This window comes from Glycine soja, chromosome 2 (genome assembly GCF_004193775.1).
Source record: "Glycine soja cultivar W05 chromosome 2, ASM419377v2, whole genome shotgun sequence".
Classification (NCBI taxonomy): Eukaryota; Viridiplantae; Streptophyta; class Magnoliopsida; order Fabales; family Fabaceae; genus Glycine; species Glycine soja.
The window spans coordinates 38,606,450-38,624,329 of NC_041003.1; the positions used below are offsets into that span (position 1 = coordinate 38,606,450).

At 34.2% G+C, this 17,880-nt stretch overlaps 3 protein-coding genes across 4 annotated transcripts; 1 reads left to right on the plus strand and 2 right to left on the minus strand.

Moving 5' to 3' along the window:
* The first annotated feature begins 1,562 nt into the window (after positions 1-1,562).
* Positions 1,563-4,667, plus strand: LOC114375876 (putative pentatricopeptide repeat-containing protein At5g06400, mitochondrial). Its single transcript, XM_028333745.1, has one exon. It carries the CDS (start codon positions 1,563-1,565, stop codon positions 4,665-4,667), a length of 3,105 nt encoding a protein of 1,034 aa, XP_028189546.1.
* Positions 4,668-5,605: 938 nt separating this feature from the next.
* On the minus strand, positions 5,606-10,029 carry LOC114393499 (iron-sulfur cluster co-chaperone protein HscB homolog). Of its 2 annotated transcripts, XR_003662564.1 has the most exons (8): positions 9,542-10,029; positions 8,780-8,876; positions 8,525-8,614; positions 8,039-8,104; positions 7,437-7,505; positions 7,162-7,305; positions 6,132-6,178; positions 5,606-5,984 (listed from the first exon to the last, which is right to left on the minus strand). XR_003662564.1 is itself a non-coding variant. In XM_028354860.1 (7 exons), exons 1-6 carry the CDS (start codon positions 9,880-9,882, stop codon positions 7,168-7,170), a joined length of 801 nt encoding a protein of 266 aa, XP_028210661.1. In that variant the 5' UTR covers positions 9,883-10,028; the 3' UTR covers positions 5,606-5,984; positions 7,162-7,167. The 2 variants fall into 2 exon arrangements, 1 of the variants encoding a protein (XP_028210661.1); XM_028354860.1 differs by lacking the exon at positions 6,132-6,178 and having other exon boundaries at positions 9,542-10,028.
* Positions 10,030-11,902: 1,873 nt separating this feature from the next.
* Positions 11,903-12,993, minus strand: LOC114375887. Its single transcript, XM_028333752.1, has 2 exons — positions 12,018-12,993; positions 11,903-11,928 (listed from the first exon to the last, which is right to left on the minus strand). The coding sequence occupies exons 1-2, from the start codon at positions 12,991-12,993 to the stop codon at positions 11,903-11,905; spliced, it is 1,002 nt and encodes a 333-aa protein (XP_028189553.1).
* Between the last annotated feature and the right edge of the window lie 4,887 nt (positions 12,994-17,880).

Sequence of the window (17,880 nt, forward strand, 5' to 3'; positions counted from 1 at the left end):
GAATTCATGAATATGTAGGATACGTGTTAATATTAAAATCATTTCCATTAATTGTTAAAATACATTTTTTTTATTATAAAAAATACAATTGAAAGGGAGATCTAAACAGGGACTGTATCTAGAAAATAGGTATGAAAGGAACGGAATTTAAATAAACATTGATAAGCAGTTACGCGCGAGCTAATTTCCAATGTATTGCTGCTGAAGTTTGTTTTAGAGTTTGGATAAAAACAATATAAAAAATTATCATTATCGAATAATTGATTAAAAATAAAATATAATGTGAATGTCTTTTTTTATAAATAATTTTTATTATTATATAAGAATAAATTAATAAGACTTTTAAAATTAAGAAGTAAATTATTGAAATAAATTGTATGAGTTAACTATTAAAATGACATGATGTCTAAATTAACTAAAAGGATATATAGATATAGAAAATTTTGGATTAAGAATGGGATAAATTGAGTTTACCTAAACTTAAATAATAGCATTTAAAAAAATAAAAAAATGTTAAAAATGTGATATATATATATATATATATATATATATATATATATCATAGTGCATTGAGTATAAATTTTTTTAAAAATAATTAAAAGAAGTCATTAATAAAATATGCATTATTTTTTTTACCAAAAATTAAAATGGTTTTAATTCATGTGCCAATATAACATATTAAATATTTTTTATTCATAAAAATAAAAAATAAATACCGAAAAATTTACAATATTATACACACAATGTTAGTCAAGTTAGACCCGATTAAACATGTGGAACTCGAAGCCCCACCACAATGATCTGATTAGAAGTCAGACAATTTATCCTTTAGACCACAGGCGCTTTTGCGTTACGTTTTCGTTTTCAACTTATATATTGTAAATAAATTTTCATTTCGAAACTATTTTGGGTTTTGATATCTCTAATGTTTAGTTTTTACTTAAATATAATTTTTATATTTGTAATATATTCTTTTTCAGTCTACTACCTAATATATATTATTTTATTATCTGAATTTTTGATACCTATAATTAATTTAAGTGATTAAGTGATGATATAATATTATATTAATTTGTCATATTATTATGTTACTTTATCATGTCGTCATTTATGAAGACCAACAATAGATATCAAATGTAAAATTTTGGAAATGTCATGTAATAAATTAAAAAAAGTATTTTTTTAGATAATAAATTTAAAATAATATATTATATTTATGAAAAAAAACATTTAAGTCTTTAATTTTTTTATCCTTCTCCTTTTTTTTTTTATAGGATTATCCTTCTCCCTTATAAAACTTTTTTTAAGGTAAATAATAATTTTGGTCTTCGAAAAAAATAAAGATCTTTATATAAGTAAATTGATGATAATTTACCGTTAAAAAGAACAAAAATAATGATTTAGTTTTTGAATGTATAAAGAGTACACAATTATATCTTATAGTTAGTTTGATGAAAATACATTGGTGAAAATATTTGTATCATTTTTGTTTATGCAATTGAAGCAATGAACGATGATCTATTAGGTGTTTAGTGAGCGACAACAATATTTTCAAGTTCCCCATGAGATCATTAAGCAAGATCCGATCCTGGGATTCCATTCTCCTCTCACAATCCCACGTTTTGAATTTTTCCAACGCCTCAAAATTTTCACGCACTCACAGAACAACACAGCAACAACTTTCCAACAACAAGCCCTCAGACACCGATGCTTCCCGCGCACTTTTCAACGAGATCACGGAGATTCTAGGAGCTGATACTGTGATCCCAGACCAATCTCCATCTGGGTTTTTGTTTCCACTTGAAACTCCGCACTCTGAAGTGGGTTTGAAGGACCAATTGGATTGCACAAAAGGTGTTTGTGAAAATGCCGCACAGAATGTTGACATTTTGGAAGATGCCCAGATGGGAAATATGGGTGAGAAAGATGTGAGTCGGGTTGTTAGTGAGATTACTGAAATCGTTAGAGTGGAAAATGATTCCAGTTCTGTGGAAGAGAGGTTAGAGAATCTGAGTTATGGGTTGAACAGTGAGGTTTTTCACATGGTGTTGAAGAGGTGCTTCAAGGTGCCACAGTTGGCTTTGAGGGTTTTTAATTGGTTGAAGCTCAAGGATGGTTTTAGTCACACAACGCGGACTTATAATACTATGTTGCACATTGCCAGAGAAGCTAAGGAATTTGGGTTGGTGAAGAAGTTGGTGGAAGAAATGGATGAGTGTGGAATCCAAAAGGATGTTAACACGTGGACCATTATCATAAACCACTATGGGAAGGCAAGGAAAATTAGTGAAGCATTGTTGGCCTTTGAAAATATGAAAAGGTGTGGTTGTGAACCGGATGCAGTTTCGTATGGAGCGATAATCTGTTCGCTTTGCAGTGCTGGGAAGCGAGACATTGCCATGGAGTTCTACAATGAGATGGTTCGGAAGGATATGGTACTAGATGTGAGGTTGTATAAGATGGTCATGAACTGCATGGCGAGATCAGGAGATATTGCAGCTGTTAGTTTGCTTGGAAATGACATGATACGGTTGTCTGTGATGCCAGAAAAATGTGTTCATGGCTGTATGCTGAAGAGTTTTTGTATTTCTGGGAGCATTGAAGAGGCTTTGGAACTGATTCGTGAACTCAAAAGTAAAGATTTAGATCTTGAACCTGAAAATTATGAGACCTTGGTGAGAGGACTGTGTAAGGCAGGCAGGATTACTGATGCTTTAGAGATTGTTGATATTATGAAAAGAAGGGATATGGTTGATGGGAGGGTTCATGGGATTATCATAAATGGGTATTTGGGGAGAAATGATGTTGACAGAGCGCTTGAGGTGTTTCAATGCATGAAAGAATCTGGTTGTGTGCCTACTATTTCCACATATACAGAATTGATGCTGCATCTCTTTAGGTTGGATAGGTATGAAGAAGCTTGCATGCTGTATGATGAAATGCTGGGAAAAGGAATTAAACCAGATGTTGTGGCAATAACAGCTATGGTTGCAGGGCATGTTTCACAAAACCATATATCTGATGCATGGAAAATGTTCAAGAGTATGGAGTGCCAAGGCATCAAGCCCACTTGGAAATCATTTGCAGTATTCATTAAGGAGCTTTGCAAGGCTTCACAGACAGATGACATTGTCAAGGTATTGCACGAAATGCAGGCTTCAAAGAGTAGAATTCAAGACAAAGTATTGGATTTGGTTATAACTTGGATGAAGAATAAGGGGGAGCTTACTGTGATAGAGAAAATCCAGCAGGTGCATAAAGCATCTATACTTGATCCTGAAAAGTTCAAGGAGTCAGACAAACAAGTACCGTTGAGAATTAAGGTGGAAGAGGATGCGAAAGTTGACCAATCAAAGACTGAAATAGATTGCTCCTTGATACATCCAAAACTTAAGAATTACAGCAAGCAAGATGTTCACGAAATTCGTAGGATTCTTTCATCATCTACGGATTGGTCCTTAATCCAAGAAAAATTGGAGAAAAGCATCATTCAGTTCTCCCCAGAACTGGTTATGGAGATATTACAAAGTTGCAATATGCATGGTAGCTCTGTCTTAAAATTCTTTTCATGGATTGGAAAGCAAACTGGATACCGACACACTGCAGAATCTTACAACATAGCAATCAAAATTGCAGGCTGCGGAAAAGATTTCAAGCACATGCGTAGCTTGTTCTTCGAAATGAGAAGAAATAGTTATCCAATAACATCAGAAACATGGACAATCATGATAATGGTTTACGGCAGAACAGGTCTGACTGAGATGGCCATGAATTGTTTCAAAGAGATGAAAGCTGATGATTATGTCCCAAGTAGGAGTACATACAAGTATCTGATAATTGCCCTTTGTGGGAGGAAAGGAAGAAAGGTTGATGATGCTCTCAAAATATATGGTGAGATGATTAGTGCAGGGTATGTCCCTGACAAAGAATTGATTGAAACATACCTTGGTTGTTTATGTGAAGTTGGTAGAGTGTTGGATGCTAGGAGATGCACAGATTCTCTTCAAAATTTTGGCTACACAGTCCCTCTCAGTTATTCCTTGTTTATCAGAGCTCTTTGTAGAGCTGGGAAAGTGGAAGAAGCATTGGCTTTGCATGAAGAAGTTGGAGAAGAAAAATTCATTATAGACCAGCTAACTTTTGGAAGCATTGTTCATGGTCTACTGCGCAAGGGTCGATTAGAAGAGGCATTAGCGAAGGTGGATGTCATGAAGCAGAATGGCATAACACCTACCATCCATGTTTTTACGTCACTAATAGTTCATTTCTTTAAAGAGAAACAAGTAGAGAAAGCTATTGAGACTTTTGAGGAGATGCTACACTCAGGTTATGAACCAACCATTGTCACATATTCTGCACTTATACGTGGGTACATGAACGTTGGGAGGCCTATTGATGCGTGGGATATCTTCTACCGTATGAAACTCAAAGGACCCTTTCCTGATTTTAAAACGTATTCTATGTTCCTCACTTGCCTTTGCAAGGTTGGGAAATCTGAAGAAGGAATGAGACTTATTTCTGAAATGTTGGACAGTGGAATTGTTCCAAGTACTATTAATTTTCGAACTGTTGTTTACGGGCTAAACAGAGAAGGTAAACATGATTTAGCCCGTGTTGTATTGCAACAAAAATCAGAACTAAGAAGAAAGCGCAAGCTCATAACTTGATTTCTCCATAATCTTTGGAAATTGTTGCATTTGTGTGATTTAAGTTTCTCGTTATAATTGACTTCCAATCTCGTCTAAGTGAAAGAATTTAACCTCAAGAAAGTGATAATTATCCGGAAAAGATAATAATGAATGAGTGCATGACCAAATTTGAATAGATAAAAGAACTCACTAAATGATTATTTAAATGAATTTAATGATCATGACAATATATGTTGTCATTCAATCATAAATTCTCATATATAATAAATATTTTTATTTTTGCAATAACTAAAGTTATATCATCAATAATTTGTGATTACTAATTATATGATAATGTGAAAATTATTTTTCACTGTAATTACTTATTCTTTTTCCTCTAATCTACCATATATATCAAATCTGCTAGAAAGAGCCTGAGTGTTCTTCCATTTAAATATCAGTATGGTACTACTGATTTTCTGCTTATCATTTATATTTATAATTTTAAATAATTACCTTAAAAAAACCGTTGAGTTTAACAATATATTACATGTAACCGTGTGATTATTTGTCTGAATGGTTAAAATAATTTAAATAAATTATTTTTATTTTCACTATTATAAATAATGAAAACTATTAATATAAATAATTATTGTTAGATTAAAATGATAATAAAAATGAAAAAAATTTACTATACTATGTATTATCAATAAGATAAAAATAAATTAGATTTATAGTATTGTAGATTATCGTTATTAATATAAAAATAAATTATAAAGACAATAAAATATTTTTGTAGATAGTATTAATGTATCATTAGACTACTTTGGTAAAAAATAAAATACTTTAATTTTTATATTTATTTTATTACTAAATAATACTAACCGTGTTATAAAAAATTAATATTTTATATGTTAAATTAAAAAATCAACAATATTTTTACCCGAACATCGCATGGAGTACTATTTAGCATCTTGTTTATGAACATCAAATTTCATAACCGCAATGATGCACCTTTATTGTATCAAATAATACAAGTGCAGCAAAATTTCCAAGGTCATACTCATACAGTTCTTTTGTTAGGAAAATAGTACGTAATAACAATATTCAGGAATACACAAGTGCTGCTTAGTAGCATGCAGCCGATCTGAAAGGTTGAATGCTTAGGATGTGCCTCATTAAGTGACAAAATGTGAACTCCATCATGTACATAGAGAAGCAATAAGGTCCATTGAGACATGATCAAATCAATTAGTGATTTACGTATAGGCCACTTCATAGGGATAAGTGAGGCAAATTCTTCATACTGCCAACTGATCTATTTTGCCCCCAAAGCAAAAGGTCCGTGTTTGAATTCTACATTAATAACATGAAAGTAAAGGAATCAGAAGCAGAACTACAAGCAGAGACAGCTTAAGATAAAAACTCTCTATAACATTTCCAAGGGAGTAAACTAGAGAAACAATGTATCAGCACAATCATCAGTTGTTGACAGAGAGATACATTTTACTGCAAAAAATCTTGAAGCACAAAAGGCAGAAAAGGTACACCTGTAATGATGTCCGGAAACATGATTAACAATAGTGTCAGCAATGTCCAGTAATGTGTAAATCTTCATATAAACATAACACAGAATAGCAAGAAAGTTTACGATTATATAGTAAAATTTTGGGCAAAAGATATTATCCCACACTTCCTGCAGAGACATTATTACATGCTCCCTGGACTAGCATTCAATGCATGCTCGAGGAATATTTCCACAATTGATTTTAGGCACACTAACATCAATTTTAGGCTACTAACTTAAAATAAATGGTGGAAACGTTCTTGGAGCATGCATTAATCACTGCTCCATGTTAATGGTTGAGAGAATTTCTCTCTTCTACCTCCTTGATTGGGACCTTGAAAATATTGTATATAACAGTGTAAATTAACTGATAGAATTAGTTTCAATATAAAAGTCATGCAGTCAAGGGGGTCTAGTTTACTTGGTTGAGCAAGGGTGCATGAGTTGTTGTAAACACCCTGACACTGTTTTCGATTCCCACGGATAAAAAAATAAATATAAAAGTCATGTAGACTTGTGCTGGAGTGTGCATATGTTGGATAGAAAATGATAATAACATCTTTTTTCAAAAATGAATACACAGTGAAATTAATTCCTCTGGTCGTTACACTCAAATTAAGGTTACCTCCACAAGAGTTTTTGGGAGGTATTAAGTGGTAGGCTTCGAAAATTCTTGATCAATCTCATCTTATGAATTCTAGTATGTAAAGGGGCAGGTAAGTCAAATTTATTTTAAGCAATAACAGTTGTTTTCAACTCCCATTTCAAGCTTCTGAATTTGCATTAAAAAATAATGGATGAGATGAAAACAGTTATCATCCTATTATCATTTCTTTCTAATTGACCTACTTCCAGTAAGCACAAAGCACATTTTATCACAAGAAATATTTCTTTTCAAATTTCTTATTTTTCATCTTCTACAGAGTGTAGCGCAATGAATCAGGCAAAAGAAAATATAGATATTACCTTATATCAAAGCTTCTTTACAGCTTCATCAATTACACGACTATAGTAAGTCATTCTCCTGATTGCCATTTTTGCTTCTTCAAAGTTTTGGGTTTGAAAAGAAAGACCAAAGGCATTGGACCAATTTTGTAGCTTCTCCTGCATCTGGATGACCAATCAAAGCATGACACGAAGAAAAAACCTCAAAGTAATGACAATTCAAAATCTATATTTGAACTGATCAAGCATTCTCTTTGTAGCACTTCGGCCTTGCAAATTGGAGTTTCCATACATACCTCAGAGAGAATGTGATTCAAAGTCTCAGAGTTAGTTGCTTCTTCAACTGCTTCCCTGATTTCCAAAATCTGCCAGCAAATTTAACAATATAATAAGATTGGAAGGTAGATTTTCCTTTTGCAGAAGAGGGAAGGATGAGATAAGAGATAGCCAACAATATATACCATTAATCTTACCATATTATAAATTCCAGATTTTAAGTTTTGGAAAAAAGGAAGCAAATTTGTTTTCAAGAGAAAGAAAATAGAAAAAGAAGGACAAGGAAGAAAAGAGGAAAATGTTTTTCCTGTGATAAAATGCTGCTTTCATTTCCTTGAACATATACCTAGCTGATTTGTACTTTACATATTTTAAAATTTGTTATTTTACTGTAAGGTTCAATACTGCCACCTACCCCCCACCCCGGGCTCTTTACGACCACACCCAATGACAACACAATTGTAAATGTTCCCATTTATAGGGTACAGCTCTCAAAATGAACCTTGAGAATGAAACGTGATGAAAGCTTCAAAGAGGATAATTATCCACTCAATCTGTTTACATGCAAAGTAAGTTAAAAGGATATTTCACCTTTAAAACAAATAAGGCTCTATTCTGTTACCTCTGCAAGTAGTTCTGGATCTGAAATTGTCTGTTCTTCGTCAACTTCTTCTCCATAAAGCTTCAGCTGAAAACAATGGCACATTACATTTTTTTTATTGGCAAATGTTAGTTTTTGTTAGAAATATTACTTACTAACACCACAGAAGAAATAATTGAAATTGAACATAACTAAAGACATTGATGGGAACCTATATTTAGCATGTTTAGTTTGGTGTTTGATGAACAGGATCCACATAAATTAGGAAGCAAGACAAACTAGCTTCTACATTGTTTCTAAATTTTTTACTCAGAAATTTCACTGTAAGCAAGTCTCAGATGTGTAAACAAACATGCAGATTGATGAGATGTTTCATTTATTTGCTTCCAATCAAATAAAAAAATTAAATTTCATCATCACAAATATATCATCACCATTAAACTTTAAGATTTTCAAATTCTGCAGAGATTTCTGTTACAGTAATGAAGCATCAACAAGTATGCTTACCAAGTAAATTCCTCTTGACAAAGGTTTGCTAAGTGTACGGTATGCATCAATGACCCTTGCAGATTGTTCAGCAGCAAAATCTCTTTCTTTCTAACCAATTAAAGGAATTAAAACAAAATCTTTTAGTTTCTCCATAAAGGCATTCAACTTCACTACCCTCCCCCATCCCCCTCTAAAACAAAAAGAATAAAAAGAAAGATCAAAAAGAAAAAAAGAAATAAAAAGGGAGAGAAAAGGATACCCCATCATGCCAACCTGAGATTTTGAATGTACTAAATCAGGATGCAGTTTCTTTTGCCAATCTTTGTACTTGCCCTCCAAATTCTCACCCTCTATGTCATACTTCCTCTCCCTGTTTAAAATTAAAAAAAAAATGATTTTGAACTTTTTAAACTCAACCATTAAATCAATATATTTCTCTTTTCACCATCACAAAAACTAACCCACTGATTCCCAGCCCCTGCAATGAAACTCAAAATTCAAATAAGACTCAATTATGACAAATAAAAGATTATAATTTTTCTTCCTGCTTGAAAATGAAGCAAGCAATAAACAAAAGCAAACAAACCACAACTAACAACCCAAAATATTCGGTTTCACCTTACTAGTTTTATGTTCCGTCAAAACAAACTGAATTAACAATATCCATATACATACTTGTTTTCCATTTCTATTGAGTATTGACCAACTAAGGTGAAAAACAGATGAATTGTTATAAGGACAAAACTTATATATACAATTCCTATATTTTTCAGTTTTTTTTTTTTTTGGAATGGAATTCTTCAATCAGAATTGGAATTTCAATCACCTGAGCTAGGCTAATCTTTAATGCAAACTTTTATCACACAAATTAAGGAAGTAAAACTCTAATTCAGATTGGAGAACATTAACTGTAGTACTAAAAGCACCCAGACAATTGGGTGTAAGTTTTCTCCTTTGTTATAAACAAGAAAACTTAGCCAGCAATTTCAACACCCCGAACAAAAAACAAATAAAATAAAAGAAACAGAAACTTACACCCCAAATATGTCAAAATAGTCAATGGAGCTATCCACGGGCTGAATGCACTGGCACAACTCGCAAACGAGGAAAGGTTCCGAGTGAGGGACAGTGTGGCAATTCCAGCATCCACGTTGGATTTCCTCAGCAGATTTCGAGCATAGGCTTTTCCCGAAAAATCTGAGAGAATAATAGTAATCGCAGGCGGGGTTATGAGAAGGGGGTGCAAAGGTTGGTGATGAGTGATGAAGACAGAGTTTGATCTGAGGAGAGAAATTGGAAGTGAAGTGTTGGGGAAATGAAGTTAAACTGCGTCTCAGAAGGGTTGAAAGGGGCATGCAGAGCTTTTTCTTAGACATTGTGTGAGCACAGATGCAGAAGATAGGGAGCGATTCCTGGATTTTGGGAGGGGGACTGGGGAATGAATGAATGAATGAAGCAGTCAGGGGAAAGTTCAAGGACCGAATGGTAATTTCACTAAGGAAAATGATCAGCAGACACCCACATGCTATTTAACGCCTAGAAATGATCAATATATGGAAAATGATCAATAGACACCCAAAACTATAAACCTCCCAATGTTGTTAATGGCGGACGGTGGTTCATGGAGGAAAGTCAAAGATTCATCATAAAAATATGGCGGATGGCCTAGTGAAAAATGACGGATGTTATGACGGACAAAAAAAATAAAAAATAAATAAATAAATATATATATATATATATATATATATATATATATATATATATATATATATATATAAACTCATTGAAATTGAAAAAAATAAAAGATTGCATTCAAATAAACTAAAAAAGTTTCATGAGTTCATATAATAATCAAGTACCAACACCAAATAAACTCATTAAAGAGTTCAAAATAAGAAAATGATAAAAATATAATGAAAAGTGCAAAGTGAAGGTTGAGGCTCTAATCATCTTCTCCAATTCCAACATAATCATTTTCGTTGTTATCATATGGTAATGGAGCATCTCCCTCTCCCTCTTCCCCATCAGACGCCTCAAAATTGACCATGATTTCTTCTTCTTCAGATTCAACATCAATATTCTCCTCAACATCTAGATCCTCATCATTTTCTTGGATTGCTTTTTGCTTCCTTGATGAAGATCCAACAACCATTGCCTGTGTTTTAGAAGTTTGGGCAGCAGCAACACTTGTTTTTTGCTTTTTCCGCCTAGTATACATCCTACACTCTCCAACCCCTGAAGCCTGATACACAGTTGCCCAATTTAGAGTATCATCATCTTCAAATACCAAATCATTTCCAGCATCATTATCATCTTCTTGATCCATCTCCCACGAGCCATTCATTGCATACATCAATATCATTAAGAGAAATTGGATCAATTTCATCTCTTGCATTATATCTTTGCTTCAATTGTTGGTTGTATTTGACAAACACCAAATCATGCAACCTCTTGTGCTCAAGCCTATTTCTTTTTTTGGAATGAATCTACAACATAACAAATAAATGTTGATTTCAATTGCAAATATACTCAAAATAAAACTTGATCATCAAAATTAAATAAAATTAAAAAGTATAGTTAGAGTTTTGTCACAATTACTTGCTCAAACACACTCCAATTTCTTTCACATCATGAAGCACTGCAAGTCAAACTCAAAATTTTAATAGCTAGCTTATGCAAATTTGGAGTTTGTGACTCAAACATTCGCCACCAATATGCTGCAATACCAATTACCAACCAAGAGTATAACTTAGAATTCTGAATTATAACACTAATACATAAAAAAAATAGTATGATAAAAGTTTCTTACTAGGAGAATGGGTTTTCCTTTGAGCCATTGCAAAGTCGGAACCAAAGTGGTCAGCACCAATCTTGTAAAGATGCAACTCGGTTAGAATTTTCTGTTGCACATCAAATTGTGGAATCAACTTCTTAATGCACTCAAACAAACCATTGGTGACCTCAAAATCAAACTCCAAGTCAGTGTTGTCATAAAAGAACTCTGGATTTAAGAAGTGGGCAGCTGCATGCTATGGCCTATGAAGCTGACAATTCCATCTTTTATCAATGATTGCAAACACATCTTTGTACTTGCTTTCATTGTTGTTGAAAGACTTGATAATTGTTTCTTTTGCCTTGTCCATTGCTTCATAAATATAGCCCATGGCTGGTTTCCTTTCACCATCCACAAGACGAAGCACTTTCACAAGTGGAGCCATGACTTTAAGAGTGTAAACCATACTATTCCAAAAAGAAGGCATGAGCACTACCTTTGCAGCTTCTTTTCCCTTAGGCTCCTTAGATAGCTTGTTCAAGGTCCATTCATCAGAAGTAAACATCTTTCTAATATTGGCTTTCTCTTTGTGAAGCCTTTCCAAGGTTAGATTAATTGCCCTTCTAATTGTCTTCCTTATCAAGGGAAGCTTCCCAATATCTTCAAGCATCAAATCAATACAATGAGCTGCACAAGGAGTCCAATAAATATGTTTCCTTTTCTCCTGCAACAACTTACCCGCTAAAACATAGTTGCTCCCATTATCGGTTACAACTTGAACAACATTCTCTTCTCCAACTTCCTCCACAATGGCATCAAGCAACTCAAAAAGCTTTTCACCTGTCTTTACAAAATCAGAGTCATCAACAGACTTCAAAAACATGGTACCAGCTTGAGAGTTAATCAAAAAATTAATGATGCATCTTTGTTTCTGATCAGTCCATGCATCGGACATAATAGTACAACCATACTTGACCCATTGCTCCCTATGGCCTTTCATCAAATTTTCAGTATATTCAACTTCCTTCTTCAAGAGTGGAACTCTGATATCATGATAGCTAGGAATGGGCAAATGTGGCCCATATTGACCAATGGCTGCAACCATGTTCTCAAAGCTTTTCAATTTAATGAGGTTGAATGAAAAACCTGCTTGGTACCAAAAGCGAGCAATATGTAGATGCACCTTCAATACTTCATTCTTATCCATTGACTCTCTTATGTTCATTTGCCTCAGCATCTCCATTTTTCTCCGATTGATTGCATTTTCTGGATTCTTACAAAATTTGTCCATTGGTCCTTTTTTAGTCCCACACTTTGTCTTTGCACTTGCAGCAACATTACAAGAGTCCGCAAACTCATCTTTTTCACTTCCATCACATCCAATTGGTTCACCAAATTCAAAATCTTTTATATTTTTCATATTACCACTGCCAGAAGTACTGTAAGTGGTCCCACTTTTTTTGGTAGCCATATATTCCTTCAACTCTTCGACTACATTTGGGGGAGTTTTCTTGCAAGCTGCAACGTTGCCCGACTTCCCAATCAAGTGTTGTTTGGCTCGGGTTATTCCTCCCTTTGTAATTTTTCCACATAAATTACAAACAATGGTGTTTGTATCTCCTTCCACTAGTGAATGACAATATTTCCAGCCTGGGTCTGCCTTATTTTTCCTCATTGCACTTGCAGTAGCAGCATCAGATGATGGTTCAGCCATTTAAAAGAGGACTGAACAGAAAAAAAAATTGTGGTGTCAAATAGAAAAAAAATAAAAAATGGGACTGTCGAAAGTAAAAGGGGGTGTCAAATAGAAAAACGAAAAAAAGCTGCAGATAGCAAAAAGGGGTGTCAAGCAGCAAAAACAAAAAAAAGGCTTTGGCCCACCCACCAGTATAAGTCGCGGTTGCGGTTCTGGCTGGGTCGTCTTCTCCGTTCACGTTGCCGTCGTTCACGCTGTGCTCGTCGCCACCGTTCGCGTTGCCGTGGGTGGTCGCTTTCGTGCTCGTCGCCGCCGTTCACGCCATGGGTCGTCGCTGGTTGCAGGGGTCGTGGCTGGTTCCGAGGTCGTGGCTGGTTGCAGGGGTCGCGCTGTATTGGAGCTTCGAGGGTTGCAGCTGCGTTCTGAAAGGTAGGGGGGTCATGGTTTTCATTAAGTTTCCAGGTAGGGTTGGGTCGGGTCAGCCCAACTCCTACCGCGGACAAAAAAAAAAACAAATTTCGCCATTTTCCGCCTCGCCACCACATTCGCCATGGACGCCATGGCTATGGCGGCCGCCATGGCACCGCCATCTTTAACCCGCCACACCACCGCTATTCAGTGGCATTTTTTCAGAAAACCGCAACGCAACTCCGCCATGGTGCCACCGTGGCCACCATTTAACAACACTGAAACCTCCCTACCCCCAATAATATCTCCTTTGCCAGCATACTACTATAGTAATATAAGTCATTTTCCAGAATAAAAAAAAATAGAACAGAATAAAAAAATAGAAGTAATTTTCATCCTCATGCAGTTGAACTCTAAGACATAAAAAATATAGAATATTGGATTACTCCTAGAGTCCGTGTGATGCATGGCATTCAATGATTTTAATTGCTAAGTTTCCTATTACTCCTCCACTGTATAAATTTTGATACTTGCCAATCTATTGCAGAACCTCATTTTTCCTTTTAATGTGTGGTATATATGTTGATCTGAGTTCAACAATTATAGTTATTTTCTCACAAAATAGGAAATGAAATAACAGAGCTTCAGTAGCTCCCAACAGAGCAAAAAACTATATAGCAAGCAAGATCAAAATCAAGCACTACTTAGTAGAAACTAAAATCAAAACATAATAGTAGCCACCTTAATAATCTCCTCACAGAAAATTGACAAATGACTATTTAGATTACAAGCAAGAATGGTGTTTTCTCATGCATTAAGTCAATCCAATGCTTCTTGGTATAAAATAACAATCAACAGGCAATCTAAATTAAAAGAAACACTTACAGATTTACTCCTGTCCACCAATTCCCAGTTTTGGAACTTGTCCTCAATTCAAAAACAGAAAAACCTTATTTGAAGTTAAACAATTCACATACCTCAAACAGACAGTACATTACCTCGCCGTTCAGAAAGGGACGCCGTTGGATGCTGTTCCAGCAGCCTCAGCGAAGGCGACGACGACGGCAAGGATGCGAGATTAAGACAGGGACGGTAAGGATCCAGGTGATGGTTACTTCAGAGAGGAGATGGTTAGGATCCAGTGCCACCGTCAGAGGACGGCGTGGCGCGGCAAACTTGCAGGAGCAACAGTGTAGCGGTGTTGTGTGGGTTTGAGATGAGAGAACAGAGCTACGTTCACGGGAAATGAGAACTGAGAACACAGACGAAGTTAGTGAAACAGAAACGATGCGTTTTCAAGGAAAAAGTAATTTACAAACTCAACCCGGATCGGGTCACCGTTTTTGACATCAACCTGCTGGGCCTCGACGGGTTGATACAGTTCAGTTGCGGTGGATGCTACGTGCACCCAGCATTTTTTGAAAATGTCAAAACTGTCTCTGCGCTTTCTTCGCATTTGTGCTGGGTGTGCATGAGGGTGGTCCGTAAATCATATGGATCAAGTTGATTCGTAAGGTTGATACGAATCAAGTTAAAAGACTTACGGATCAAAGGTATTTCAGTCTTTTCTCCTTAAGTGCAGGGTGCACCAGCAATAATGCTAGGTGCACCTAGCATCAGCCTTGAGTTGCAGGTCCACCGTTGGTGTTGGTGACAATATAATGAGTCACTTTGTTTAAATTTATAAGATTTAAATATATCTTTGATCTTAATAAATTATTTATTTTCTATTTGTTTTCTAATAAATTATTTATTTTTGGTTCTTGACAGTTTTTTAATTCATGATAAATTAATGAATTTGTGTTTGTTTTCTGATAAATTTTTTCATTTGTAGGACTAAAATAAAATTCTTTAATTTATTAAAAAGCAAATACAAAATTCGCTAATTTATCAAGAACTAAAATAATATATCAAGAATCAAAAATAAAATTATTATTTTATTATAAACTTAATGCAAAGCAAAAATTTAGGCTAAATATGTTTTTTATCCTCATAAATATAAAAATATTTAAAATTGATTCTTGCAAATTTTTTAGAACGTTTTTGGTTCTCGTAAAATTGAAATGCATTGTTTTTTTGCTCGAATGTAGATTAGGTTAAATTAAAACCAATGATGATGACTTTTTACATCAATTATACATATAACTAATGTAAATGAGATATTTCTTTTTACTTTGGTTATGCTTATAATCGATATAAAACGTGATATTTTTCACATTGGTTGCGCATATATTCAATGTAAAAAACCCATGCATATAGATTCAGATGTCTAAACCTTGCTCTGAGACTAAAAAAATACATTTCAAATTTGTGAAGACGAAAAATATACTGAAAATTTTGCAAGGACTAATTTCGAGCATTTTCATATTTATGAGGACAATAAACATATTTTACCCTTATTAGGGAACAAACACAAAAATTGAGTATTTACTAGGGATCAAGAACATATTTAAGTAACTTAAAAAAAAGTACTTGATTAATAAGCAAATAGGATTTGCTTCTCAAATAAGCAAAAAGTTGTTCTTTTTAAGGGGAAAAATATTTTTCAAGCAGAAGCAACATAGACAAACATACTAAAGAAATAGAAAATTGTTTATTTTATTAAAATAACTGTTTTTTTACAAATAACTTGAAACTAACCCAATTAGAGTGTGTTTTTTAAACTAAATTTCAAATTCACAATATTTTTTTAAAATAAATGTAAGTCTTTCAAAATTAAGTTAAAAATTATTTTAGTTCCATTTTTATCAAATGCATTTTGTTTTAAAAATTACATTTGATCCAAAAATAAAAAAACATGCCCATTATGCATTGCATTGAGGGACAATCCTTATAAATTTGCAGTCCAAGGCTATCCAATAGGGGGGCATTGGTAACATATCTCAATTGTCTAATACGTACCTCCGAAACACTATCAATATTTCCTCCAATTCTTTTATAACAACTAAATTTGAAATTTTCCTTAATAATTTTCAAAAATAAATTTAGAGTGTCTTCTGCATTTTTCCCCTACAAAAATATACTCAATTATGAGTTATTTATCCAAATTCAATAAATAATAGTTAAAATACACAAATGTCTTAGACTCTTACAATGATAAGAAGTTTAATTTTGCTTCTTCCCAAGATGACCATGGTTACGGTGTAGGACACGGAATGTGATACATTTTACGTGGCGCGAATTAAAATGAGATGGAGAACGAGAGACAGAAAGGGAGGGGTCGAGTCTGAATAAATGTGGGAGAGCCACGCTGTTATTACATGGTATCTATTTATAGTGTTACCGTCATGGCACTACTAGCCATGTATCTTATTATAAGTATTCACATTGGAGTCCTCATTCTAAGGGTTTTTAGAAAGTCATTATAAGGTGGTTATCACTAAAGTATTTTTGATTTATGATGCTCTTGATCTTGTCGTTGACTTATTATCCTCAAGTTAGTCGTTGCCATTTATGTTGCTCTTTATGTTGCATCTTGTGTGTCCTTGATATTCAAAGTTTATATTTACTTTGGAATAGTTTCCCCTAAGTCGATATTGTCTTAGAGAGGCAATGTCGGCTTGACAAGTAGAAAGTTAATATATACCCTGGACCAATTTCCCCTAAGTCGATATTGTCTCAGAGAAGCAATGCCGGCTTAACAAGTAAAGAGTTAAATCTGGCTAGTCTTTTTGTATCTTCATTTGACAACTTTTGCTTAGCGCCAATCTAGGTTTTCTTTGGAGTGTTTGCACAATTTTCTCAACTTTATTTTTCCACGACTCTTGTGTCAGTTTGGTGTAATTGATTTTGTACTTCATTATTACTTTATTTAATGTTTGTGACTTTTTCTTTTCTCGAGAACATGTCCTAGATTTTTACTAACACAAAATGGATTCCACATTTATTTGCTTCAATTAACGCTTCTTTTTTCTTATTGGATGCCTCTAGTGGTCTATTGTCTATAAACCCTCATTGCTTCTTCTTTTTTTTTTTTACTTCTTCTTCAGTTTCTTTCTTTCTTTGCTTTCTTTATTAGTCATCCAAAATACCTTGAACTTTTGTGTTTTTGCTTCAAGTTGAGGGTATTTTGGTGGCTAATGATGATGTTGAATCAATTTTCTTGCCTTTTTTTTACTCCTTTCTTACGTTGAGGAATATTTTAGTTTCATTCTTTCTTTAAGGTATTTTGCATGACAAAAAATGAAGGTGGACAATTTCAGAGACTACGCGTTTGTTTTCTCTGTTCAACTTGCTGACTTTTCCCTCAGTCAATGACAGTGTGGACTTGTGGTGAACTAGTTTGGTATGCTTCCTATAGCTTACTCTTGGGAGCTTTCCATTGGCAAGACCGTCTCGTCATCGACTTGTTTTGACAATGTAGATTTTGCATTTGGAGCCTCCCTCTGAAGTGCAATGTCGTTGTGGCCATAGGGCACCATTATTCACACTCGTCCTTGCGTGCTGGTGTGATCCTCTCATCCAAGCTGACTAACATTCATTAATTTTTGTTTTGGC

Bases quoted from the DNA above. Each gene is read 5' to 3' on its own strand.
- LOC114375876 (XM_028333745.1), top strand. From the start codon at position 1,563: ATGAGATCATTAAGCAAGATCCGATCCTGGGATTCCATTCTCCTCTCA.
- LOC114393499 (XM_028354860.1), bottom strand. From the start codon at position 9,882: ATGTCTAAGAAAAAGCTCTGCATGCCCCTTTCAACCCTTCTGAGACGC. The intron at 8,877-9,541 runs GTAAGTTTCTGT...AATTTTAAACAG, and splicing joins TATTTTGACATATTTGGGGT to GGAGAGGAAGTATGACATAG. The intron at 8,105-8,524 runs GTAAGCATACTT...CATTGTTTTCAG, and splicing joins TGTCAAGAGGAATTTACTTG to CTGAAGCTTTATGGAGAAGA.
- LOC114375887 (XM_028333752.1), bottom strand. From the start codon at position 12,993: ATGGCTGAACCATCATCTGATGCTGCTACTGCAAGTGCAATGAGGAAA. The intron at 11,929-12,017 runs GTAAGTTGTTGC...GATATTGGGAAG, and splicing joins GAGCAACTATGTTTTAGCGG to CTTCCCTTGATAAGGAAGAC.